We start from the raw sequence: 26,295 nt of genomic DNA, 5'->3' as shown, positions 1-26,295 counted from the left end.
ATTAACAGACTGTAATCTAAATACTCAGTGGGCAGACAGTTGGGCCTAGCTTGCAAGGCTTTCAGGCCCCAGGGCCAGGGTGCTTGTGTGGCCCACCTCCAACTTAAGAGAATATAATTCCCACCCTGTAGCTCTTTCTAAGCACCTTAGACTTCCCTAGCATTCATTTTACTAAAGAACATTTCAATAGGAGAAATATATAAATGAGGGAAGAACCGTGTGTTTAAAGAGCCTCCTGGCCTGGAAAACAAAGGTGGCCGATTTAGTGTTTGCAAAGGCCACGTTTTTTGCAGAGGGAAGATGAAGTCTTTGATGATAGCCAACTTAGTGTCAATAAGTGGCTTTCTTTGAGACATATTCAGATGGGGACGTCTTGCTTGCCAATTGCCATAGAAATCTTAACACACCATGAAGACTGTCCAAGCGCCAAGCCTTCCGTTCTGGACTAAACTGCTTTGAAGTGGCTCAGGACGAGCAGTGGTCAATTTTAACTCTATAGACGGACAGAGGACGCTGGGAGTGGGGGACTGTGCGTCTTTAAAGCAGAAAATAAGAAGGGGAAACTTGTTTTATATCTATACAAGGCTCTGCTCACTGTCAGATATCTTTTCTATTTCCCATGAATGATTCATGTCCTGGTGGCTCAGTGTCACTCTTCCTTTCACAAGAAACTTCATTAGAGCGCTGTAAGTTCCCTGGACTGGAGCCCTCCTTGTTTTTCCCCTCGTGTGCTGGCTACTGTCATCAGGTCTTGGCAACCTGCTTCACCTTTACTACATTTAACAGACCTGCCTTTGAAAAGCCGCTCTAACCTTTTGGAGAAATGCTTGTTGATGTGACTACCAATTGTTTTTTAGATACTTGCCTTTTATCTGTTTTGTAGTAGTGAACACAACAAACAAGTAAACAGCCAGGCTTGCTAACATGCATTGCCAAACATACCAATTTGAGCCGCTGGAATATTTTGTTGCCATGAAAGAATTGTTTAACACTTGCCCCAAAATGCTAAGCTTAAGTCACACCATCCAAAATAAACTGGAATTGTAATTTGATCTTCCCCTCACCCTATGACATGATGTAAGTTGATTTGGTACCCACTAGTCAATTTCATCCATAATTCTAAATCGTTCTCAAGCAGTTTTGCTGTCACCCACTTTGTGTCTGAAAGTCTTACTTTATTTTATTTCTCACTTTATTTTATTTTCAAAATTATTTTTTCTTTTTTTTCTCCTTTTAGTGTGGAAGCAATGCACCAAAGAAGTGCTCAGCTTCACTTTTTTCAGTCACTAGGGCTCATTACTAATTTTAGTGGAAGGAAACAGCACTGAGATTTGTGCAACTGTACTTGTAACCTGCAGGGATTTGTTTTCATTCATTTCTTGGGATTTCTAGATCAGTGGTTCTCAGCCTGTGTGTTGTGACCCCTTTGGGGGCTGAACAACCCTTTCACAGGGGTTGCCAAGGCCAACAGAAAACACAGATACTTACATTACGATTCATAACAGTAGCAAAGCTACAGTTACTAAGTAGCAGTGAAAATAACTTTATGGTTGGGGGTCACCAAAATGTGAGGAATTGTATTAAAGGGTCACACCATTAGGAAGGTTGAGAATCACTGCTCTAGACTAAACTGTAAGTAAGCCAAGTTCCTCCCTACCCCATTCCCTTCAGAGTCTGATAAGAGATCAGGGAAGGGCAAAGCTAATGTTCACTACCATAGCAACTGTTCTGTTTTAAAAGAATGACAGAGATATGCCACTGGGTAAAATGTAGCAATACATAGGAAGAATACCTTTATTACATTTGTCATTCCATTATCAGTCTTGCTTTCTCTCTAATGGAGGTACACACTTTAAGGTTTTATTTTCGGTGCATCAGGAACTAATAAATCTGTGGCAGAGTTAACCTATGCATGGCAAAATACATAAAATACATATTCCTTTGTTTCATAATAAATAAACCTGTAACATGATAAAGAATAGTGCAAACTACCATTGAAAAAGTTGTATAAATAAAATAACTCGTACATCAGGAATATTTTGTCCTAACAAATTTACAGTACATAAGTTATCCCACCCAAGTTCATACCTTATCATTTCTATTTGAAAGGACTTTGAAAGTAAATAACAGGAAAAAAAAAATCAAATAAACTTTTAAAATGTAGAATTATTTTATATTCAAGTTGTAGGTCTTTCTCTTTGTAAAGGAGGGTCTGCATGTGTCATATTCACTGTAACAATCTGAAGACAACATTGAAAGGTGTCCACATAACAGCACCATGCATTGTACTAGTAATATATCTATAAACTATAATCTCATCAACACAAGGCAGAAAGACATGCAGGAAGAGTCTTGGGTTTTCACATTACCTTGTCCATTCAAGTAAGCTTAAAAATATATTTTATATTTTCCCACTTTTCTTTTCTTTTTTCTTAAATAAACCATGGATCATAAATGACAATCTTTCACCAAAATGTATAATATATTTCTTTGGTGTGCTTTGAACTCTTCCAGAAAAAGAAAAAGATCTTTAAAAATAAATTAATTAAAAAACTGTACAAATAAAAGTATTCACAGACACTTATTAACAATGACAAGACTACATCAACCACTCACAGCACACAAAACAGATTTCTACAAATCCTGGGGCGGGGGTGTCTTCAAGGTCTCTGAGGATAAATTAGTTCTCTTTAGTATATGCGTGATGTTTCTGCTGGACTACAGTTTGCACAGGAGATGTGTTGTACCAACTGAACATAAACTAACCAAGAGTTATTGTCCTAGGTCCTTGACCCTTTGTATCCTGGCTTGACAGCCCTGGCAAAGGTCACACATTCATCAGTGTTTGGTGGTAACTATAGACCTTTTAAAAAATTTAACATATACAGCAACTCCTCCTCTTGTAATGTAAATCATATACTTCACAATGTCATTTTCAAATGGAAGAGGATTCAGTGCTCATGGTGCAGGTGAAAGAAATGCATTAAAAATAACTTTTAAAAAAGGTTGACACAGTAGTATAAAAAGGAGTTGGCCTGTTTAAAAAAAAAAAAAGCTTTAAAAAATAGGCAGGATACCACCATAACACCTCCTCAGCCTTTACTGTGCATGCTGGCACCCCAAAAAACTCATGGTCAAAACGTAACTAATGACTCCTTATTACCCAACCAGTTAGGATGCAGCAAGAGGCAGCAGCATCTAAAATTCCCAGTTTAAAAGCAAAAGGGCAGCACAACCCAGCAGAGGGAAAAGAAAGCACTTGAACTACTCTAGTTTACAAAAGATCACAGTTTCCCAGTTGTCTGTCTTAGCAGCTCTTCTGTCTCTGCTTGAACAATCACAGTAGCATGATATGGGGGGGATACAGCAAGGTGGCTGCACTTTGCTTATTTATTTTTTTTGCTTCATTTTTTTTTAAAATCACAGAAGGAAAGATACTGAAGGAACAATCCTGTATAAAAATATCATGTTACGGTGAGATTGGTAATAAAAGCATAGGAATTAAAATGATAAATATTAGAAATTAAGGTTTTGTTTGTTTGTTTGTTTGATACAAAGACTTTTGGATACAGGCACAGTCCAGGGTCTGTTGTCAATGCAGCAAGTGCGTGTTTTACAATCAAGAGGCCTTTGCAGAATTAGGTCTCTATAAGAAGGCTCAAAAGCAGCCCTCATTATGGTGCCAAAGGCATCTGAGAGGCACTCCGGGACATGAAGAGGGCCTGGTTGATATGTTAAGGTCTGACTTAATGTTCTTTTTTCTCCCATTTACTAGATATACTCTCTCACACACACACACACACACACACACACACACACACACACACACACACTGTATTGGCAGTGTACATCTCAATTTCTCTACTAATTTTCCTCTATGGACTCTGCCTCCAGGCCTGGCCCACTGCAATGGACAAGTCCAGCTTGGTTGCTTTTATTTGTTTGCTATTTTTTTTTTTCCTTCAATGTTAAGAGATTGAACCCAGGGCTTCATGCATGCTAGGCAATCGCTCTACCACTGAGCTGTATCTCCAGTCCTGGTATTTTTTTTTTATTTGTTTTTTGTTTTTTTTTTACGAGAAAGAGAAAAAAATCCAAATATCTTAATTAAATTAATTAAATGTATAAACACCATAGGGTTTCATACTGAATAAATAGGGCTAATTAGACCCGGTGGCAAGTCTGAGTCACCAGTTTGTCTCAGGTTAGGCTATGGTCCAAGGACTCCCACTCACTATCTTACTTATTAATAACCATTCTAATGTATCGTCCGCACAACTTCAGGGTTCCCGTACATTTCCTCATCTTCAGACTCAGAGGTGGTTCCATTGCTGGAAGGTGTGTGGAGGTGGCTGGGGGCCCCACTGGCCTGGCAAACGTACCACTCATTGAGGTTGGCCACCTGAGGGGACAGAGTGCTGGATCGACTCCTTGCTGGGTCCAGCACAGGGGACAAAGTGTCACCCACCGGAGTCCCCACTGATGAGTAACCAAGGGCTCCTGGAGAAGGTGGGGGAGACTTGCAGTGAATCTTCATGTGCTTCCTCAGAGAGCTTGGGTGAGTATAGGATTTATCACAGCCTCGAATCTTACAGTAGTAGGGCTTGTCGCTGGTATGGACATGGGAGTGTTTCTTTCGATCACTGCTATTGGCAAACTTCCTGTCACAGCCATCAAATTCACATTTGAAAGGCTTTTCCCCTGAAACAAAACACAGGAAAGGTTAACAATGGCTTCCCAGAGACCTCTCATTTGAAGAAATCTTAGAATAGAATCAGGGGTGCATTCCTGTCCCCACCACCAAGAGCAACTCCCAGCTTTATTCCTAACTGCAGTATTCCAGGCATGCAAGGGAAGAGACACTACAAGGATTGGCCTGTGTCCACTGGCCTGGAGGCTTTGCTTGGACTTGGGTTGTGAGGGACCAGATGTTGGCTCCTATAGCACCAGAGGTGTCAGAGTGAAATCTAAGTAAAGTCCAGGATGTGCCTCTAAAGGCCACTAAGGGCCTCCATTCTACCCCCCCCCCCCACTCCCTTAGGGTCTCAACACAGAAGAATGCAAGTGCAAGATTCCCCTGTTAAGATAAACACCGATGAAACCATATTTCCAAAACAATGGGTAGAGTGAACACCAAAGAAAAAGAAAAACACACATGAACATATATACTAATTTACAGTAGCTTGGGGGCACAGTAAGATGACAATGGCATGTTATTGAGACTCTCCCTAGATTTCACCAGTGGGAAAAGGAGAAAAACTGAACACGCCTGTGAAACACATAATCTTATCCCAAGATTTTACAAAGCTGGTTGGGCAGAGGTCAGGCCGTTGGCTTCTGCATTCCACCAACTGCCCCTGTAACTCCAAGGTGTAAGAGGAGCAGACTCCAGTAAACACTGCAGGCAGAACCTGCCTTTGCCTTGTGCCCTAAGGAAACGTATCCTGACAGCTTGCGTAACTCCTTAATAATCAAAACCAATTTTTTTAAACCGAAGTCCTTTGACCTGTCACTTCTTTTAATGTATCCATCAGCCCCAAGAACACAACTTCTTAAACACAATGCCACACGTCCAGGAAGTGAGACTGCTTAGTTAGCTGTAACTAGGGAGATTTAGCCAAATCACTTCGGTGTTTATAAACAAGAAGATGACAACAGGTTAGAGTATAACTGAGTTTCCCTCTGACATCAGTGTCTATGAGCTTGATGTATTCAGACCCAAAACTGAATAAATCATCTCATAGTACTGTTTTTTATACTAATTTTTTTCAATTAAGCGGATTAAAAAAACAAAACAAACCAGCAGCTGCTCTGACACAACATACAGCAATGTTCTTGTTTTAGATAGTGTATTTCAAAAGGCAGAACAGCAGATAAATCTCTGTGGCTAATTATCTTATTTTCTCCCTACAAATATTTCAATGAAGTCTTTTTTTCTTTCATATTTCATCAATGTAACTGCTCCAATGCCAGAGTATAACACAGCTGCAAATATTTAGATGCCTAAAATATAACTTTCCATAACTGGAAATACTGTTTAAAAATGAAATTAGTTATTCTTGAAATGTGCCTTCTACATTAATCCACCAGTAGAAGGGATACACAGCTCACATTGACAACCACCACCTTTAAAATTCTCTACAGATGGGATGGAACAAAACAAAATTAATCCCTTGCTCCAGAACACCGATTTGTCAGGACTTCTGTGTTACACTGTAAGTCCAAGGTAAGCCTCATTTAACATAGCATCCTTTAAATACATATTATGTGTTATATATTTATATACATGTACTATATATACATATAATCAGCCCTTCAATATGTAGGCTTAAATGGTTTTATGCATTCTAAGCAAATGCACTACATTTCAAAATTCTCATTTTTCTGAGCAGCCTACATATTTTGGATTGGGAAAACCCAAGTGTTTTGAATATTGCTGGTTCCTCCATGACCCTGGAGAAAGAGCCGCAGGACTCAGTGAAGGAGACACGACACGGGGTGGAAATCAAGGAAGAAGTTAGGGAATAAAGGCCAGGAAAAGAGAGGAAGAAAAAGAAGCTAGATATAATTGAACAGCCCATGTTGTTTAGGGGCCTAGGAAGTCCTAACCAGAAGGGCTGGGCGACCCCAGTGTTTCTGTTACAGACACTGACAGAGGGGTCATGTCAAAATTGAACTATGCAGAGTTTTGGAGACTTGGTGCTTGTAGCAAAGAGCCGTGTGGATATTGCCTAGATCTTGCCAACTCCCTCTAGACACTGGCCAGACACAGGTTATAAATGCAGCTGAGGGCACGTGGGTCAGGAAACAGGCCTTCAGGAGTGGCCTGGGGATTAGTCCTTTGATCCATCTGTTCTGGGATCCCAGATAACCCCACAAGGGAAGGCAGTGTGGCACCGAGGAGAGGAAGTAGAGATGTTCTCTCTCTCCATACAATGCCCAATGGCTCAGAAAGCCCTGGGACAGCCAAACACTAGCACGCTCGCTATGAACTGAATCCTGTGGTACCAGCATCCATCCCTCTCGGGGCGCCCCACAAGCTCCAGCAAGGGTCCATGCAGCCTCTGGGAGTAGGAACAAGAAATGTAACCATCCCCATTACGTGGAACCAGAAAGAAAATCCCGCCGCGGGTCCCCTCCACCATTTGCTGCCTCGGATAGGGTCAGAGGGTAGCCTATCCTGTGGGAACCCAAAAGCCATGATGCGAGTCTGTCTGTCAGTTTCTCCTTGGTCAGCTGCCAGCAGCCTCCAGGGTGAGGTCCACTCGCTTCCCGAGGCCTGGGAAAATGGAGAGGGCCCAAAGCCTCCTGCACAGCATTTTGAAGTTCCCTTTAGCCCTGGCTGCGAGGGGGAAGTGTTGAGCACGCAGCTGCCTTAGCTAGCCTGGTTGTTTTTATGAGAGTCTCGTGGGAAGTTTCCGTTTGGAAAAGTCATTAAGGAGAATTGATTCCAGTTACAGAAAGGGAAGAAGAAAAAAAAAAAAGAGGCCTCAAGGGAAAACGTACTTCTAGATGGTCCTGTCCTTGTGCGGGTCCTGCGAGTCACAGGGAGGCCTGCAAGGTGTAGGGCCACAAGAGCAAAGCCTGGGGCTGCGAACCAGGATGCTCTTATAAAGTCCTCAAGGCCTCGCTCGGGCCTAGGACCTACATAAGGGCCCATGTTTGGGGCTGCCTCTTGGTCTCTGATGCGCAGATAAATCAGTCAAGTGATTATTGAATGTAAACTCAGGTTACCTAAGTGTCCTCGGAGGAGTAATACTGCCTATCATATAAATCTCGACTACACCCGCGCTCCACAGCTTTAGCCTGGCCCGATGGTGCATTCTACAGGGACACTGGACCCATCCCTCTACAGCCCCACGCCTCAGCCTTCCTCACCAGAGCCACGACGTTGGGTACAATGGGAGAGGGCATGCTCATGGAGTTGAGAGTTTTCCCCCCGAGTTCCACAGAGGGGTAGACCTTGCCGACCCAGGAAACCACTCTCACCGGGACTAGAACCTTCTTTAAAAGGACAAAACCCAACACACTCTAGGTAGGGCCGGTGGAATGTGAGTGAGTGGGTGCGTGAGGTTATGTAAATGAAGTGTTAAGTGTGGATGTATGTGCAAGGGAAGTCGTGGTGTCAGGAGTGTGCGTGCACGAGGTCAGGAATATGTGAACTAGTGTGAGATGAGCGCCCGTGAAGAGCGTGTGTAAGGGTTCGTGTGAATGGCTGGAGACCTCCTGAGGTTCCAGGGTTGAGGTTCCTCAACCGGGCCCGGAGGCACCGGGACCCCTCTTCCTGGGTGAGGCCGCACTGATCAGCCCCCAAACTGTAGCAAATCCCACGCGCCCCTCCCATGCCGTATCTCGGCAACGCAGCGGTCGCTCGAGGCCTGCGTCCCGTGGGGAAGGAAGGTGCCACCGGGCGACCCCAGCCAGAGGTCCCTTCCCCATGGTCCTCCGGACCTCCCGAGGCCGGGCGCGTGGGGGCTGCCGACCGTCCTGGGCGCCTTCCTGCTGCTGCTGCTGCTGCTCCCGGGCGGCGGCGGAGGCGGTGGCGGCTGGAGCGCTTTGCCGGTCCCGGCGGAGGGGCTGCGGGCGCGCTGGAGTCTCCGCCAAGAGGGAGGCCAGCGCGGGGCCTGTGTGTGCTATCGAATTACTTATTCATAGAAAAAAAAAGGGGGGGGGAGGAGAGAAAAAAAAGAAGTCACATGTCCGGGTTATACGTATGCGGAGAAGCAGCAGAAGGAGGGAAAAATGAAAGCGAGCAGAAGGCGAAGCAGCGGCGAGGAGGCGGCGCAGGCGGCGGCGGCGGCGCGGCCGGGGACAGACACCCACCTGTATGAGTGCGCTTGTGGATCTTGAGGTTCTCGGAGCGCGCGAAGACCTTGCCGCAGCCCGGGAACGGGCAGGGGAAGGGCTTCTCGCCGGTGTGCACGCGGATGTGGTTGATGAGTTTGTACTTGGCCTTGAAGGGCTTGCCCTCGCGCGGACAGTCCTCCCAGAAGCAGACGTGGCTGCTCTGCTCCGGGCCTCCCACGTGCTCCACCGTGACGTGGTTCACCAGCTCGTGCATGGTGCCGAAAGTTTTGGAGCAGGGCTTGGCGCTGCTGGCCGCGAGCGGCGGCGGCGGCCCGGCCAGCTCCTCCGGGTCCAGCCACTTGCAGATGAGCTCCCGCTTGATTGGCTGCCGCATGTAGCGCAGGAAGGCCCCGGCCGCCCCCGGGAGGTGGGGGTGGTGCGGGTGAGGCGCGGGCGCCGGTGGCGGCGCCGGGGGCGGCGCGTGGTGCTGCAGGTGGGGCCCCGGCCCCGCGGCCGCCGCGGCCGCCGCCGCCGCAGCCAGGTTCAGGTTTAAGTTCACGGCTCCGTAGCCGTGCAAGGCAGCGGCCGCGGCGGCCGCCACCGCCCCGTAGTGCGCGTCCCCTGAGCGCGGAGCGAAGGGTGGCTCCGCGCGGCCGTACAGCTCGGCCGCAGCCGCCGCGGCGGCCGCCAGCCCCAAGCGCATCTGGCCGTTGAGCGGGTGGCCGCCGGGAGCCCCCGGAGAGTCGTGCAGCGCGGGAAAGAGCGCGGGGCCGCCACCGTCCCGGCCCGCGTAGGTGCCGCTGGCCGAGATGAACATCCCGGCCGGGTGGGGAGGCGGGGTCGGGTGCTGGGGGGAGCTGCTGCCGGACCGCTGCTCCCCTCCGAGCGGGGCCCCGTGCATGGCCGCCGCGGGGGCCGTGGCGGAAAGGTCCCTCCGGAGGACGAAGTCCCTGCTGTGGCCTTTGCCGCTGCTGCCGCCGCCGCCACTGTTGGTGGCGGTGTAGCCCGAGAGGGCAGAAGGAGGAGGCGGGGGAGGGGGAGAGGGGGACTGGGAGGGAGGAAGAGGAGGGGCTGGAGGCGGGGGCGCCGAGGCTTGCGCGCCACCGCTGCCCCCGCCGTCGGGGTGGGTGCGGGCGCCCGGGTGCGCCTCTGAGGCCGCGGAGCGGGCAGCGGGCGCGGGAGCCTGGGGCTGTCCCTGGAGCGCCTGAGCGGGAGGGCTGGGGCCATGCCCACTGGCCTGGGCCATGTGCTCGGGTCCGAGCGCAGTGCTGGCCGCGCCGGGGTCAGTGTCTGGGTCCCGCGGGTGGAGATGCGCGGCGGCGGCGCGGAGTTGGGAGTGGGCGGGCGGGCCGGCCAGCACCGGGAAGCCTGTCATATTCTGAAGCTGTTGGGCCTGAGCCGTTGCCAAATCCGCTAATCTCAGCGCTGGCGGGTTCCTCTTGCTCAAAGGGGGCTCCATCATAACTATACAATCAGGCCCATAGACCCTCGCCGGGGGCACTTTCCCCCTCTCTGCCCGCCTTCACAAACATGTATATATTAGGCGCTCTTTAACTTCTTGTGTCTTGGCCTCCTAACTGCTTATTCCTGTCCTCTTTCTATCCTCCAGCGATTGGCAGAGTGAACACCACATTTGAGCTGCACAGTGGGACCGAGTTTTTGGAAATGGCACGGGTGGGATTGGAGGGAGCCGTGTGATTGGCAGCTGCCTCGGCTGCGCGATTGGCTCCGGTTCAGGCTCTGGGCTCAGCGGGAAACCGCCCCCGTGCTCGAGACCGCCTGCGTTTTCACTTCGCGCCCCCTCCTCCCCAGGAGCTCTGCATGCCGGTTCACCCCCGGATGCCCAAGTTCCACTTGCAGAAAGTTTTGTACGTGGCCTGCGCACTCAGTCCCCTGCGAACGTTCGTTCGGTCGACGCGCCTGGTGTGGAGAGCCTGCTAGCTCTCCGCCAGAGTGCACCCAATTGGGAGGGGTCAAGGGACCTCCCGACCAGGGTTAAAGCGACGGGGTGGGGGTAAGAAACCAAGGAGGGTAGTACCCGAACACTTTCTACCTCCTCTCTTGGATCCCTGACTGCTCCCTGGACCAAGTGACCATCCTGCCATGGTATCTGTAGCGATGCCAGAAACTTCTAATATGGACCTCGACTTCCCCTGGGCCCACGTGGGCTGTAGACTGGAGGCAGAATGAGGACGGTTATTAAACGTTATTGGTTGCAAAACAATTTGATGGAGCTTGGCAAAATACCAAAGTCAAAATAATATCTATAAATCCCCAAAGGAACAGTCTTGCTTAGACCATGGGTTGCCATTCAACATAGTTCAAAGGAATGGGCTCAAGACGAAATCTCATGGGTTCAAGATCTGCTACTTCCAATTAGATCTCCTGAGGGGCGGGGAGATGGGAATGTGGAGGGAGAGCCAAGCTAACTTTTGCCTCTCAGAGATACAGTGGCAGAGAAGGCCAAATAGCGTCTCTCCTAAGTGAAGCCGTTAAATAAGAGACGTCCTTTAAGTGAATGTCTCCTTCCTGCCCAGAAGGCACTCCTCATATGTGCCTCAGTTTCTCCGGAAGGTCCACAAGTTGGAACACACAAAATAAATGTTTTAAAATCAGTAAGTGTCTTGCCTATTTGTTTATTAATAGAATAAGCTTCCTCCTTCTTAAACTGAAATGCCATGCTTGAAAATCAAAAATTCTAGGATCCCACGCCCTGGGTTTTAGCGAATGCTGTCCCTTTGCATCCATTTGCTACCAAACCAGTTTTAAAAATAGAAATAGGTCTCTGCATCATGGCAGGGCCATGAGAGAAATGTGAGACGCCCCCCTTAAATAGGAGTTTCAGTCACCCAAAGTGTCATTTGTTTTTTATTTTAATAAAATATTCTTAATTTTGTGATGTTCTAAAATGCTCAACTCGAGCAAAAGTATTTTGATCCCTTCAATAAAATCATCTATAAAGTAGTAATAACGAGTCGAATATGATTCCCCCTCACATCCGGAGGTGGAGAGTGGGGTGGGTGGGAGGTAGTGGGGCAGGAAAGCAATAAACCATGTTCAAGCTTAATTCATTTGCAGTTTGAGGAAAGATCAACCCCCCCCCCCCAAACTGTCATCAGATCATAGCCCTCAAAATAAATAAGTATTATTTCAAAAGAGTTGATTTGCTAGCGCCATTGATATCGGTGTGAGCATGCTTCAGGAGCTTCCCTATGAACCTGGGGAATGTCATTTCTCTTATAAAGCTGACAACCAAGCCATCACATTCTAAATGCCTTTTTCTGTTAGCTTAAATGAAGTTTAAATCTAGGGAAAACGCAAAGAGCTCAAGCAGAAACACACACACACACAGTGGCAGTAATCAAATCCACATCTGTATTTGGGGAGGAGAATTTTTTGATGACTTGTTTCAGACATTTAAATATTCTGAGCCAACCATGGAAAGGTTGGTGGAGAATGGTGCCATCTGTATAGATGGTGTATAAAGGAAGTATCACATTGGGAATTATCACCACTGTCTTCATTTTCTCGAAGGACATTTCAAATGATTTTCCTTTATTTCAACCTCTTGGCAATGAACGTCCATACTGGCAGTAATGACAGCTTGGAGTGTGCTCCTGCAGGTTATCAGCAAAACAAACTAAACCCAAAAAGTGAATAAAGAAAATAAGTACAACCTAGTTTATAATATAGACCTTTGAGCAATTTTATTGTACAATAAAGTAGGTACCTCCACCCCCTTCAAAATGGCTTTTCGTCAAAATTATAACCGCTTTGTTTCATTGAATTGCTGAAACTTAATGGTTTAATGGATGGAGGCATGAAGGAAAGGCTATAAAAATGTGGATAATGCTGCAGCAGAGCCGTGTGGAATCTGAAGCCCGCCTCCTTGTACAACTCTTGTTAAACACAGCATGATATGTATCTGTCATCGATTTAATATGTCTTAATTCAAATATAGCTCCCTGATCAATTTCTTTTTATGGGAGACCTAAAAAGAAAGAAAGAAAGAAAGAAAGAAAGAAAGAAAGAAAGAAAGAAAGAAAGAAAGAAAGAAAGAGTGGGAGGGAAGGAAGAAGGAAGGAAAGAAGGAAGGAAGGAAGGAAGGAAGGAAGGAAGGAAGGAAGGGGAAAGAAAACACTTTCTTTGGAAATAACAGAGATTTGGGTGGTGACTGGAAAGGGAATATTTTAAAGTGAGTTTAATGAATATTCAAATTTATGACCCAACCCAGACCCTAAAAAGATAATTGACTCAGGTAAATCGATTTGAGATGCTAATTCTTGAAAGAAAGGGCTGGGGAGCAAAATTTCAATCAACACCAACAAGGCGCCAATAAACCGCCTGCCAATTAAACCTGAGAATAGGCCCAGCTACTTGGTCATCAGGAAGGCTCGCTGTGGATTTCCGGGATTGCCTTGCTTTATAAAAGGGCTTTTTATTTTGTAGACGCGCTTTTTGTTATTGTGATGACCTGCCTGACCCCAGGTGCTCTGTTTCTTTTTCAAGCTGTTTGGGAGCCAACCCCAAACCCCCTTAAATTCCAACTTTCTAAGGACGCGATAACTATGTCACAGTCCTAAATAAACAACAATTTCCAGAGTATTGAAGAGAATAATGTACTGATTTCCAAAGCAGGGAGTCATAGATGTGTTCATGCTAATTCCTTCCTTTTCTGTGGACTGTTATCCTGAGGGTGGAACTGGTCTTCAGGGCCACTTCCCAAAACTCAAGCCCTGATCTACACTTCCTGCTGCAGAGGTCCTCGTATGAAAGCAGAGATACAGCATGCTTTGGAAATACCGGTGCTGGAGGCAACGCGGGCTTTGGCGGCCGTAAATTTACAGACCTCGCGTTTGCTCCAGCAACCCTAACCTCTTTCTAGCCCCCCAAACAAAGGCACGGGGAGGTGGAAGGAGCAGACAACTCCCAGCTGGCCGGAACCCGACGGCCACGCTGCGGCTTAGCTGCCTAAAGGCCACAGAACTTGGCGCCTGGGGATGTTCCAGGCAGGCTTCCCGCTGTCGGGAGGGAGGGCTGCGTCTCCCAGCTCCAGGTGCCTTCCGTGCCTCACTTAACACAGTCAAGTTTTCTACGATGGGTGTGGGCAATTAATAAACTCTAAGGGAAGTGAATTGGACATTTCCTGGCTTTTGAGTCTTTGTTTGATTGTTTCTCCAGGCGGGCGGGCGGGCGTGGGGGGGACTTGGGGAACGGTAGGGTGGACAAGAAAGGAACTGGGGAGACCCACCGAGATGCCTTTTTATTGCCCCTGCAATTGCTTTACGACTAGCCAGTCCCGCGTGGTTTCTGAGAGGCGGCCTCCTTGCGGAAGGGCTAGGTGCGGAGCGGCTTTGCAGTCTAGGGCCTTGGGGATTGAGCCAGAGGCGGGTTCAAGGGCGAACGGGCACACAGGACTCCTGGAGAAGGACGGTTGAACCCGGGCGAGGATGGCCAAGGGGTGCTCAACTCATGCAGGGTGGGAATTGCTAGCAGGCATGAGGGTTGTGATAGTTCACCCAGAGTTTTCCACAAGCCGGAGCCAGAAAGGCAAGCGGACCAGTAAATCTTCATTTTAGCGGAGCTCTATCAGGGCAGGGAGAGACGGCGACGGTGGGTGAAAAGGCATTTCCCAAATCAGGTTCGCTAGGCTTCCAAGTCAGCAAGGTCTAAAGTCGACTCTCCTGGCCACTCGACAGGGACCAGATTCTCCACTCTCGATTAGTCTGGCATGGGAGCTACGACTGGTCTCAGACACCTTGGTGCTCAAAACCGTCCGGCGGCAATTCGCAGCCCTCTGAGCATCTCTGGGGATTGCCACTTTCCCGCCCTTCTGAACGTACGGAATCTTCAGGCTCCACCGACACGTGTGGTGCGAGGGGTAGCCAAAAAATGTGCTTTATTCTAAGGTTTATGATTCCTGTCACACATTCGAGGGCATGATGGAGATGGGAAGACAAAAGTCACGACTGTGTTCCTACAACCAAGACGCTGGATTGGGTGGGTGGGGGGTGTTTTGTCCGAATCCTTTGGATAGTGAAGAACTGGCCCCATCCTGTATCCACTTGACCTTTGCATTGACAAGCTGTTGGGGAAAAAAAAATGATCAACTTACTTCTACAGTTCCAAAGATAAGTTATGTGAAATCTGCCTGTGGTCAAATATTCCCATTTGGTTCAAAATTATTTTTACAGTCAGAAATAGAGGTTGTTTGAGAAAGGCCTTTGATCACTAGGATTGAAGATTTCTTGAGAAACACACTGCTTTATTCTAAAATATGCTCAGAAGGTCCAAGTGAGAACCACAAAATGTTTTTATATTGTCAAGGTTCACACAAAAGCCTAATTTTTATTTTTTAGGACTGAAATGGACTTTTCCTCATCTCTCAAACTTGACTATCTTGGAAGTCAGATAGAGATGCAAGCAGAAACTTCAATGTATTTATTTATTTGTTTCAAAATTGGGGTGTTGTTCTCCTACTAAACACCTCCTTCAGTATCTACGCTTCAATATTTGAAGAAGCTGTTGAGATAAATCAAATAGTGACACGTTGATGGTTTTACTGTGTGAGCAATATGGTTGACATATGGCATTGTTATTTATGAATGACAGCATAAATTGTATTACAAAGTCTACTGCAATAATACTGCACTTTATTGGAAAGCTGCTGGCTTGTCGGTGTTCAACCTCCGGGTTGGCCCGGGAGCCCAAAGGATAACAATCTTTGAAATAATTAAATATGCTCCTGTAAGCTACAGCCTCCTCTTTTTTTTTTTTTTTTTTTCCTGTTTGTTTTTATTTTGTCTTCCAGCATTGAAAACACTCCTATCAAAAAGAGGAGATGAGACAAGGACAATCAGTTCTCTTCTTACTCCAAAACCACAATTACTGTTATCCAGTTGTGGGGGGGGCTGGGGGGGGACAGCCTCTTCACCCTCATTCTGAGAAGTACAAAAGTATTCTTGCCACTAAACTACTGGTGGGCACATATTTTATACCGAGATTTTTTTTTTTTTTTGATTATCTCGACTACAGAGTTAAGTATGAAGAGAAAAAAGTGAAGCCATGGGAAAGCTTTGTCTTATGGGATCTTCACTCACACCCTCCTTCTTAGTGTTATTTAACAGTTAAAGCTTTGGCTGGGCTTTTCACAACTTCCTCTTCTTTTACATTACACCTTTCTAAAGTCCTGACAAAAGACTTTTGTTCTAGGTGGGTTTTACAGAGGGGGCTTCTCAGAGCACACATGTGGTCTTTCATGGGTCAGGGGTCACCCAACTTAGGAGTAGCTGAGAAAGCAGAATCAAAAATGACCTTCAACTTAATATCCTGTTGATGAGTTGTTGAATTTTAACCCTGTGATATAGATGATGGTAGTACTAGAACCCTGTAAAAAAGGAAATTATTATTATTAATACTAATGTTATTTTGGTCTAAGATATAAAGACAATGTATTCCATACTTTTCCTCACAACTCCTTTTTTTTTAAGCCCCATTTTTATTCCTTTCTTTAAGAAAAAGAAATCAAAATTTATATGTTACTGGGGCCAAGAGTTTGTGTTTGGCTTCTCCTGCCTCATAATGTATACCTATATGTGTGAGAACACAGTGGGTGAAAACACAATGTATTTATTCTTCTTTGTGTGCACATGATGCTACAAGAGGCCTCAGTAGACACCATTCAGAGGCCCGCCTGCAGACAGAAAGGAGTTGCTCGATGCTGGGGTGCTTGTGGGATTTGCTTCCCCCATACCCCATTTTTATTTTTGTAAACACACCACAAATTTTTGATCAAGCCTTGATTCTCTCCACTTGCTGGAAAATGTACCCTTGCTAGGAGCCCAGGGGCAGATATCCTCCTCAGCCACAAGCTGAGGTTTTGCCCTGTACAGGTTTTGCTCTGTTTGGAAAGAACAGTTTGGAGGAACTTAAAAAGAACAAACATGCTTGCCGTGGGTTTGGGGAGTTTGACATCACTGCAGACCAGCCCTTCTAGAAACCTGCTGAAAAAATGAATTAATTCACGGCGTCTTCCCTCCCTCTCTCCCTCCTCCCCTCCTTCCCTCCCTCCCTCTCTTCCTTTCCTTCCTTCCTTCCTTCCTTCCTTCCTTCCTTCCTTCCTTCCTTCCTTCCTTCCTTCCTTCCTTTCTCAAAGGAACCCACGTCTACTTTTGAGGCAACAATCCAGAAGGCCTTTGCGCGCGCGCGCGCGCGCGCGCGCGCACACACACACACACACACACACACACACACACACATGCACACCCTTGTTCTTTCCTCTCGCTCTTCCCTCTCCTTCCTTCAAAAAAAAAAAAAAAAAAAAAAAAAACCTCAAGAAGGAAAAGGTTGTTTTTTTTTTTCGGTTTGCGGAGAAATAAAATACTTCTGAGAGGGTATGGAGACGTGACTTTGAACTTGGCTCAGCTCCTCTGTTTCCTGCAGTGAGAGGAGAACTGGAGCTGGGAAAGAATAGCCAGGGGGCTCAGCCCGCGAGCTCTCCGGCGGGAATTAAGGCGTCTGCCCTACCGCTCGGCCCTGGAATCCAGCGCGAGCAAACGCCCAGCCGCGCCGTCCTGAAATGCGGGCGCAGCAAAGGAGAAATCAAAGCGAAAGCAGAGAATAGGTCAAAAAGAAGAGGGAGGGAAGAGTGGGGAGGGTTGAGAAAGTGGGGGAGAAGGAAAACCTGCCACTGTGGGGCTGGAAAGAGGGGAATAAGGTCTTCGGATGGCTAAGGCTGTTAGTCTCACAACCAATCTTAGGTTTAAAAAAATGGGAGGGTGATATTTTTAGAGCAAACCGTTATATGCATTTTTCAGTATAAATTGATAAATAAGGTAAGCAAATGTGAAAGATTAAAAAGGGCAGGTTTTTTTTAATTTAAAAAAAAAGTCTGTCTGCTTAGATAGTCTCCCTCCCTTCCCCTTTCCCTCCCCCCTCCTCCCTCCTGCAGTCTAGCAGGCCAGTTTGGCATCTGCCCTTTGAGAGAAGAGGTAGGGGTATGGTGTGGAAAGAGGACTATTTCCTCCCTCCAGCTTCCAGGAAAGCTCATGATTTCAGACATGACGCCTTTTTCTCCTAGTCGTCCCTCCCCTCCCCCTTGGCAGGGAAGCGGGAACACAGAGGGGGCGAAGGGAGCCTTTAGAGAAGCCGCTGCGGCCAGCTTCAACAGTTGAGCCAGACCCCCTTAAGGTACGAGAACCTGCCTGAGCAGGCAGGAGATCCCAGTTCACTCCAACAATTCTGAACAAGAGTACTCCATCAGCGTTTTTGGTGCTTTCACTTCAGTATGAAATTTCAAAGTGTGTGCTTATTCTCTGGCCCGAATTTTATCTCAGTTCCCAGAGATTTATAAATAAAAGTAGTTCTCAGACCTGCCAAAGGCGAAGAAAGACTTTGGCCACAGGCTGTCCTTCCACAGACTCTGGGCCCGCAATTCCCTCTCCCGTTACCACTTGAGTGCGACCCGAGGGCCGTGGGATGTCCTTAATGGTCAGCCAGCCTGGGGTCGAGGGCGGCGCTTGGGTGAAGAATGAGTGACATTTACCGTAAAGAAGGTTTAAGCCCCACAGTTTATTTTTCCGAGGCCCTGAGCCTGATATATCAACAGCCAAATTAAGGCCTAAACCTTGCTTGATTCTGGGCATCCCACTTCTTAGCCCAATGTGGCCGTGTCAGTGGACATCCACCCTGAAGAGGACACTGTCTTTAAACGACTTCCAAACACCCCCCCTGCCCCTGCCTCTAGGGCGGCTGCTGCCTAGGTTTACTCCTGTAATCTGAGCTGAATGCGAGCGCCGGGGGTTGGGGGAACTAAGTGCGCCCAAGTGGAGGTGGGGACCGCCGCCTGGGGTAGGGGTGATGTCTAGGCTAGTGTCCAGGGAGTGGAGAGTAGGAGTTAAGTTAGACTTTATCTGCGTCCACCGTTCTTCATCCGTGTTTCAACGCCTCAAAGCAAACTGGTCAAGGTGAGGACCGGGAATGTAGTGTGCCGACGGGGCAAGAGACCTGCCCCTGTCCCCAAAGTCTCCTCGCTCCCTCAGGTACCCTGGCCTGGTGACTCGATTGTTAATCACGTCTCTACAGCCAAGGGTGCTTTAGGCTAGGGTTCCTGTGTCGTTAAGGAGTGGATGTGATCCCTGGGGAGTTGATCCCTCGGACCAAGTTTGCGGGTGCTCCAGGATCCGGCGGAAGACATCAGGGCTCTTAGGCCTGGGGCCATATTACGTTCTCAGCTGGGCTCCTGTATTAGCCGGCTGGGGCCGGGAGCCACAGGGCCAGACCTGCAGGCTAAGCGCTACTGCAGAGAAGGCCCAGTCCGCGGGTGCTTTCGGCCGCTGCTGTGGCAGCATAGACCCAGCAAGGCACAGGGAAGGTGGGGAGGGCTGGGCTCAGGGCGGGGGCGCAGGATTGACGAGGCCACGGTGGCCAATAGCCGTTCCAGGAGGGAGGGGTGGGCGGGAGCCGCCGTTAAAGGGGCGGTGTGACCAGGAGGCCCGGCCTGGATCTGGAGGGAGGAATACCCGGGCGGGAGACTAGGGTACGCGGGGGAGGGGAGAGGAAAAGGAGGGGACAAAAAAATAAATAAATAAAATAAAAGGCTGCTTCTGCGGCCTCAGCGCCCACCGAAGTAAACAGAGGCGGCAGCGAAGGCTGCCTGCCACAGCCGCGAGGGAGGAACTCGCGTTGGCCTCCTGGCATTTGCTTGTGCCGAGGACAACGCTCTGTCCTTGGTGCGAGCGCTCGCGCCCGGACTAGCGCCCAGGGCGGATCGGCTGGAAGAAGGAGAACCAGATCACTTTTTTATTGTTATTATTGTTTTTCAGCCTAGCCTCCCCCTGCTCCCCTCCCCCTCCTCGCCTTCTCCCCTCCCACAGTCCCCCTCCCCTGCTCTTCCCCCGCCCCCTCCTCCGGCCCAACTTAAAGAAAGAGGGAGCGACGCGCCCGTTTCCTTCATCTAGGGGAATTCGTGGCCGCTGCAAGTTTACTACTCCGGCGACGCCAATGCCAAGCTCGGAGGACCAGGAAGGCTAAACCCCGCAGCCTCGGAGCCGAACAATACCCGCAGAGCGCTGGGCGGCGCGAGCAAGGCCTCGGGGGAGGGAGCGGCCACCCGAGAGCGCCGCAGACTGGGCGCCTGGCCTCTTCCTCCGGGCTGCCCAGCGCCCCCGCCGAGATCAGGTGGAGCCGCGGGTGCGCTAAGCTCTGGGACTGGCGAAGCTCGCCGCAGTCTTCTGCTTGCTTGCCGGCGCACAGCCGCTGCCCCGGGGCACCGTGGCCCCGCGGCTGCGGTGACTTCATTCGGCAGGCGCTGCTAATCGCAGCTAGGCTCGGGGTCCGCCAGCAGTGCAAGGCAGCTAGCGAGCGAGTGAGTGCGTGCGTGCACGCGCGGGGGCGCGCAGGGGTGGGGGCCGCGGCGCAGCACTCGCCCTCCGGTGGCCCCCCTCTCCTCCGCTCCCCACACCTCCCTCCGCTCCCTCCTCCCGCCCGCCCTCCCCTGCCCTGCCCGCCCGCCCCCGCCGCAGCTCCTTTAATACACTTTGGTTCTGCTCCTGGCTTTGGACTCTTCTCCTCCTCCACCTCCTCCTCCCGCGCCTCCTCCGCCGCCGCCTCCTCTTCCTCTCCGCGCCTTTGCTTCGCGCCCGGCGGCCCGAGGCAGATCCAGGCGGCGGCGGCGGCGGGCTAGCAGCGCGGCTCCCAGGGCCGCGGTCGCCAGCGTTTCCAGCGCCGGCTCACGGAGCTGGGCGTTCGGAGGACGCGCCTTGCCGATCGGGAGAGGGAACCGAGGCGGCAGGGCTCACCGGGGCCGACAGGTCGGCGGGGCGCGCTGGCCATGCTTCTGGACGCGGGGCCGCAGTTCCCGGCCATCGGGGTGGGCAGCTTCGCGCGCCACCACCATCACTCGGCCGCGGCGGCGGCGGCGGCGGCTGCCGAGATGCAGGACCGCGAGCTGAGCCTGGCGGCAGCTCAGAACGGCTTCGTGGACTCAGCCGCGGCGCACATGGGCGCCTTCAAGCTCAACCCCGGAGCGCACGAACTGTCTCCTGGTCAGAGTTCGGCGTTCACGTCGCAAGGTCCGGGCGCATACCCGGGCTCGGCTGCAGCTGCCGCTGCGGCCGCGGCACTGGGGCCCCACGCCGCCCACGTTGGCTCCTATTCCGGGCCTCCCTTTAATTCCACCCGGGACTTCCTGTTCCGCAGCCGCGGCTTCGGGGACTCGGCGCCAGGAGGCGGCCAGCATGGGCTCTTCGGACCGGGCGCGGGCGGCCTGCACCACGCGCACTCGGACGCACAGGGCCACCTCCTCTTCCCGGGCCTCCCGGAGCAGCACGGGCCGCACGGCTCGCAGAACGTGCTCAACGGGCAAATGCGCCTGGGGCTGCCGGGCGAAGTGTTCGGGCGCTCGGAGCAATACCGCCAAGTGGCCAGCCCGCGGACCGACCCCTACTCGGCGGCGCAACTCCACAATCAGTACGGCCCCATGAATATGAACATGGGGATGAACATGGCAGCGGCCGCAGCCCACCACCACCACCATCACCACCACCCTGGTGCCTTTTTCCGCTACATGCGGCAGCAGTGCATCAAGCAGGAGCTCATCTGCAAGTGGATTGATCCGGAGCAGTTAAGCAATCCCAAGAAAAGCTGCAACAAAACTTTCAGCACCATGCATGAGCTGGTGACCCACGTCTCCGTGGAGCACGTCGGCGGCCCGGAGCAGAGCAACCACGTCTGCTTCTGGGAGGAGTGTCCACGCGAGGGCAAGCCCTTCAAGGCCAAATACAAACTGGTCAACCACATCCGTGTGCACACCGGCGAGAAACCCTTCCCCTGCCCGTTCCCGGGCTGCGGCAAGGTCTTCGCGCGCTCCGAGAACCTCAAGATCCACAAAAGGACCCACACAGGTAATCGTGGGTCCGGAGTGGGAAGACGCACCTCGAAGAGAAACGCACGGGCTGAGCGCGCGCGTGTCTGTGTGTGTGTGTGTGTGTGTGTGTGCGCGCGCGCGCGCGTTCGCGAGCACTGGGGGCTAACCACCAGCCAGAGACCTGGGAGAGTGCAGGACAGGCAGCGGCTTGTTTTTGTTGGAGGATGGTAGAGTATTATTGGGCTCGGATTTTTCCATGTGCGGAAATTGAACTTTAAATGATCAGTGTAATACCAAATATACTTGGAGTGAAGCGATCCCCCTCCCCCCAGCCCTGGTGAGTAATTTCCATTCTAAATAGAGCGCACAAAATAAAACAATTCTGCTCTAACTAGATGTCCGGGAAACAAGCCTAGCAAGGATTTTGTCATCTTGTCTGAATGAGCTTTTCTGCCCTGAGTGGATTATCTGTTTTTCAGAGGCTTGTGTGTTTTCCCATTTCTTTTACTCGGGGTCCAAACGCCCTTCTTGGGACTGTTTCCCATTAAATGAGTCTGGTGTGAGCCGAAGCTGTAAAGCGGTTCTCACTTAAAAAGTGTTTTTAAAGCCCATCTCGGGGTGGGTCGCAGGGGACTGACGGTGGTTTGTCAGCAGTTTGTGAAATTCTCTAATGGGCACCAGAGGGTTTGCGACTCCCAACTTCGACCCTCGCCCGGGCCAGCAAGAGCCCCAGGCAGTACCGCCCCGCAGGGCGATAGCGTGAGAAGAGAGACGCAAAAAAACCGCGCCTCCCGCCTCATAGATTATTCATCTACGACCAGGTCTCAGCCAAAATCGCAAAAGACGATTTCCTAAAAGAAAGCCAAATGTTTTAGCAACTTCCCTCGTCAATATTTACTCCGAAGTGGGGATGAGCCAGAGGCCTATTGTTCTCTTTTGGGAAGGGAGGGAGCAGAGGTGCGAGACAAGCTTTTAACAAGGTTTAAAATTCGAGAAATTTATTTGCATGAAATGCCCTGTGTCTGAGCGGTTGTCTTTTAAAAAACAGTTTAGGTGCTAATGGAATTTAACATTCACTGGTCCCCTTTCCAAGTGGAACGACGTTTGAGTTCTCACACCTCTAAATGACTCCAAGCATTTGGAATCCTGGCAACAGGATGCAGGAACCACCAGAAAATTAAACATGGAGATTTTGAAAGGTTTTCCTGACTCCAACCCCCAAGCCCTCAACTTGTGCTGGGAGCTACAATCATTAAAAGGCTACTTTATCACTAATGTTTAAACCCCTCTCCCCATTGGAGAGAGAGAGAAAGAGAGAAGCATTTATACTAGAATTATAGTTAACTCGATTTGCAGAATTTTGGATGAAAAATACTGGCTCAGTCTCTCTATAGCACAGTCTCCAAACAGCTCACAGCATCTCCAAATGTGATTGCCTACTGGCCCCAAAGAGAAAGCGACAGCAGCCAGCCGCCTGTGTGATTTTGATAATGCCCCAAATATTTTGTCAAAATAACAGCTTCTCGATGGCTAGACCAACTTGTTAGGGGGTTGGGGATCCAAAAAGCTCTGGAAAGGAGAACAGGGCCAGGAGCGCCCCGAAATTAGTTGGAAATTTGTGAAGGGAAGTAAATTACGAAATAAATGATGCAATCTGTTAATTGATTCTACGTAGGGGGATCCAACCTGTTTCAGAGACTCAGCCCTCTCTCGTCCCTCTGCCCTTTACTCTGTACCCTGGCAGCCTTGGTGAGGACTTTGGGGTCCTGGGTGTCCGTAAGCAAGCGCCCTGTTTGCTGTCCACAGGGGAGAAACCTTTCCAGTGTGAGTTCGAGGGCTGTGACCGGCGCTTCGCCAACAGCAGCGACAGGAAGAAGCACATGCATGTCCACACCTCAGATAAGCCCTATCTCTGCAAGATGTGCGACAAGTCCTACACGCACCCTAGCTCGTTGCGGAAGCACATGAAGGTACCACCGCGGTAGCCGGGAGGGCTAGGCCGACCTCGAGCACCAGCTCCCGGCGGGCCTGGGAGGGTACCCAGGGGCCGAGGGACACTCCTGGGATGCTCCCGGCTCAGGGACCCGGCCTCACAGCAGCTGCACTCACACCCAGTCCCCTCTGGCCCCCGCTCCCGGCTTTTGTCTTGCAGGTCCATGAGTCCTCCCCTCAGGGCTCCGAGTCCTCCCCGGCTGCCAGCTCTGGCTACGAGTCATCCACGCCCCCGGGGTTGGTGTCCCCCAGCGCAGAGCCGCAAAGCAGCTCCAACCTGTCCCCGGCAGCGGCGGCGGCGGCAGCAGCAGCTGCAGCGGCGGCGGCCGCGGTGTCCGCAGTGCACCGAGGCGCGGGCTCTGGCAGCAGCGGCTCCGGAGGCGGCTCAGCCACAGGCAGCGGCGGGGGCGGCGGGGCGGGCGGCGGGGGCGGCGGGAGCTCTGGAGGGGGCAGCGGGACAGCCGGAGGCCATAGCGGCCTCTCCTCCAACTTCAATGAATGGTACGTGTGAGGGGCCAGGCCTTTCTCCCGTTCCCTGTTATCCCCTCCACCACAGCCCTCCCAAAACCCACCGAGGGCACCTTAGGATCGTGTTGTTAAAATCATGAATCTGATTTTTATGGTGATGAAAAAGATTTTACCAGCAGAAGGATTTTTAAAAGTTCTTTTTTTTTTTTTTTTTAAACAATCAAGGCATGAAAAGCAAAATTTCTCTGTGTGTCTCTGAAGCTGAAAACATAACATAAAATAAAATAATAAAAATTTTAAGAAAGTAAACTCCACAAAAAGCCAAACTTCCCTAGCAAGCCCCAGCCCCTGTCTCTCCTCGCACATGCTTCCCAGTCTTTGGACCAACTGTACATAGCCATGGCGGACTCCTTCCTTTTCCACGGTGATTTTAATGGCTTATTGGTGGATAGAAGTTTGTCCATTTGTAAACTCCGGATTGCGTTCCTTCCTGCCTTCCCATCCCCTTCCCCAAGTGATGGGCCTTTTCTTTTCCTATTAGTTTACCCAGTTTCTTTTTTGAGTAATGTGGAAGAAAATGGTTTATTTTGTATTGTGGTATTAAATATTGTGTTCCTTTTAATGAGGCAACTTGATTGTAAACTTCATGCAACTATAGACTGGAAAAAATGAGCCGTGCCAAAGTCTCCCTTCTGTTTCTTCAACACACCAACTCATAGCACACATCACCACCACCACCAACGCTTGTGAATGTATTTTTCTGTTAGCTGGGTTTACATGTGATGTTTCAGTGCTTTTGCGCGTTTGATATGTTAGTTGTTGTATGAAAGATTGGGGGGTGGGATGGGAGTAAACGTTGTGCCCTTAGCTTTTTCCGTAATAACACCCTTCTGTAAATATCCGTTGCCATATTTATCCATTTGTAATTAAATTATGGTATTAACTTGCTACAGAGGAAACAATATTTATAAAGAATGTTTCTTAACTATAAATATGTACAATTGTGGGCATAAACTGTTTCAGATTTTTTTATTTGAAGGTTTAAGTGGTTTGATCATTTCTTGTGATGTTTTGAGAGTAATGCATACAGAAATATAATAAAATGTGTTGAAAATGCATGAACATACTTTTTTTTTTCCTTAGCAAAGTTATTGAAGAGAATGGGAAGGAGGCATCTTGAGGCATGGCATGTGCATGGCTTGGGGATGTGGGGGAAGTGCCACCTTGCATTCTTTGGAGGAAGGTCTATTTATGCACAGAGAATGGGCCAAACTGCCCCTTTGGCAGAAAGTCTCAAAATTATTTTCTACATCCCTTTGTTTGGTAGCTGAGAATGAATTAAATTTTTGGAAAGCCCCTGTGAGGAATGGCGGCAGGAACCTTCAGAGTGTCTAATGGCTCCATTATCTAAGGGAATGCCTTTCTTTCAGCTATTTGGGCTGGCTTTAAAAGCACTAAACATTTCCTTATTCTTTGTTTTCCTTCCCTACCCTGCCCCCTTCCTCTCTCCCTCCCTCTGAAAAGCTGAGGTACAGTTATTTTTAATTGCACATTTAAAACTGAGCTGAGTACTTTGTTTTTGAACTTGGCCCAGTGATTATATTTTAAAGGGGCTTCCCTTCTACCACGAGTTTTTTTCCTTGATATTTTAAGCAGAGCTTGCTCAATAAATAAATGCTGCTTATCTTAAGCAGCCCTGCAACAATAATTGTGTTCAGGAGAAAGCAATACATGAAATATGTTTAATTTGTGTGCGTGTGTGCTTTCATAGATAGGGAAGCATCCATTCTGCGGTCTCAAAGAGCAGCTTTGTAATAACGCAGCAAAATGAAAGAGGGAAAGTATAAAGGCTGGTATTGCCAGGTGAAGCACTGTTTTCTGGACCGTCTCTGCCCCCACAGGAGTTGGTGTGAGTTTTCAAACAAGATGCTGTAAAGAAAGAAAACAAAAATAATTTTAGTAATAAAAGGGTACGGATGGGGGAAATTATTTTTCAATTCCTGAACCATCAAGACCTCTCCCTCCCACTGGGTTTCCTTGTACATCTGAGAGGCCCTAAGCAATGGTGAGCTGCTCCCCGGGGAGGGAGAAGGTCCAGGTGGTGGCTGAGGTCCCAACAGTTCCACGGATGGGCCAGTGAAGCCTAGGGCTGGCTGAGTCACTGCAAATGGCGTGGAGACTGC

At 49.6% G+C, this 26,295-nt stretch overlaps 2 protein-coding genes across 2 annotated transcripts; one reads left to right on the top strand and one right to left on the bottom strand.

Moving 5' to 3' along the window:
* Window positions 1-4,258: 4,258 nt before the first annotated feature.
* Window positions 4,259-10,309, bottom strand: Zic5 (Zic family member 5). The gene is made up of 2 exons (XM_059274309.1): window positions 8,824-10,309; window positions 4,259-4,701 (listed from the first exon to the last, which is right to left on the bottom strand). The coding sequence occupies exons 1-2, from the start codon at window positions 10,247-10,249 to the stop codon at window positions 4,259-4,261; spliced, it is 1,869 nt and encodes a 622-aa protein (XP_059130292.1). The 5' UTR covers window positions 10,250-10,309.
* Window positions 10,310-20,617: 10,308 nt separating this feature from the next.
* Zic2 (Zic family member 2) lies at window positions 20,618-24,155 on the top strand. Its single transcript, XM_059274304.1, has 3 exons — window positions 20,618-21,689; window positions 23,459-23,622; window positions 23,805-24,155. The coding sequence occupies exons 1-3, from the start codon at window positions 20,618-20,620 to the stop codon at window positions 24,153-24,155; spliced, it is 1,587 nt and encodes a 528-aa protein (XP_059130287.1).
* Window positions 24,156-26,295: the final 2,140 nt, after the last annotated feature.

This window comes from Peromyscus eremicus, chromosome 9 (assembly GCF_949786415.1).
Source record: "Peromyscus eremicus chromosome 9, PerEre_H2_v1, whole genome shotgun sequence".
NCBI lineage: Eukaryota > Metazoa > Chordata > Mammalia > Rodentia > Cricetidae > Peromyscus > Peromyscus eremicus.
Note: the sequence above shows the minus strand (reverse complement) of the source record. Positions and strands in the feature narration are given on the sequence as shown.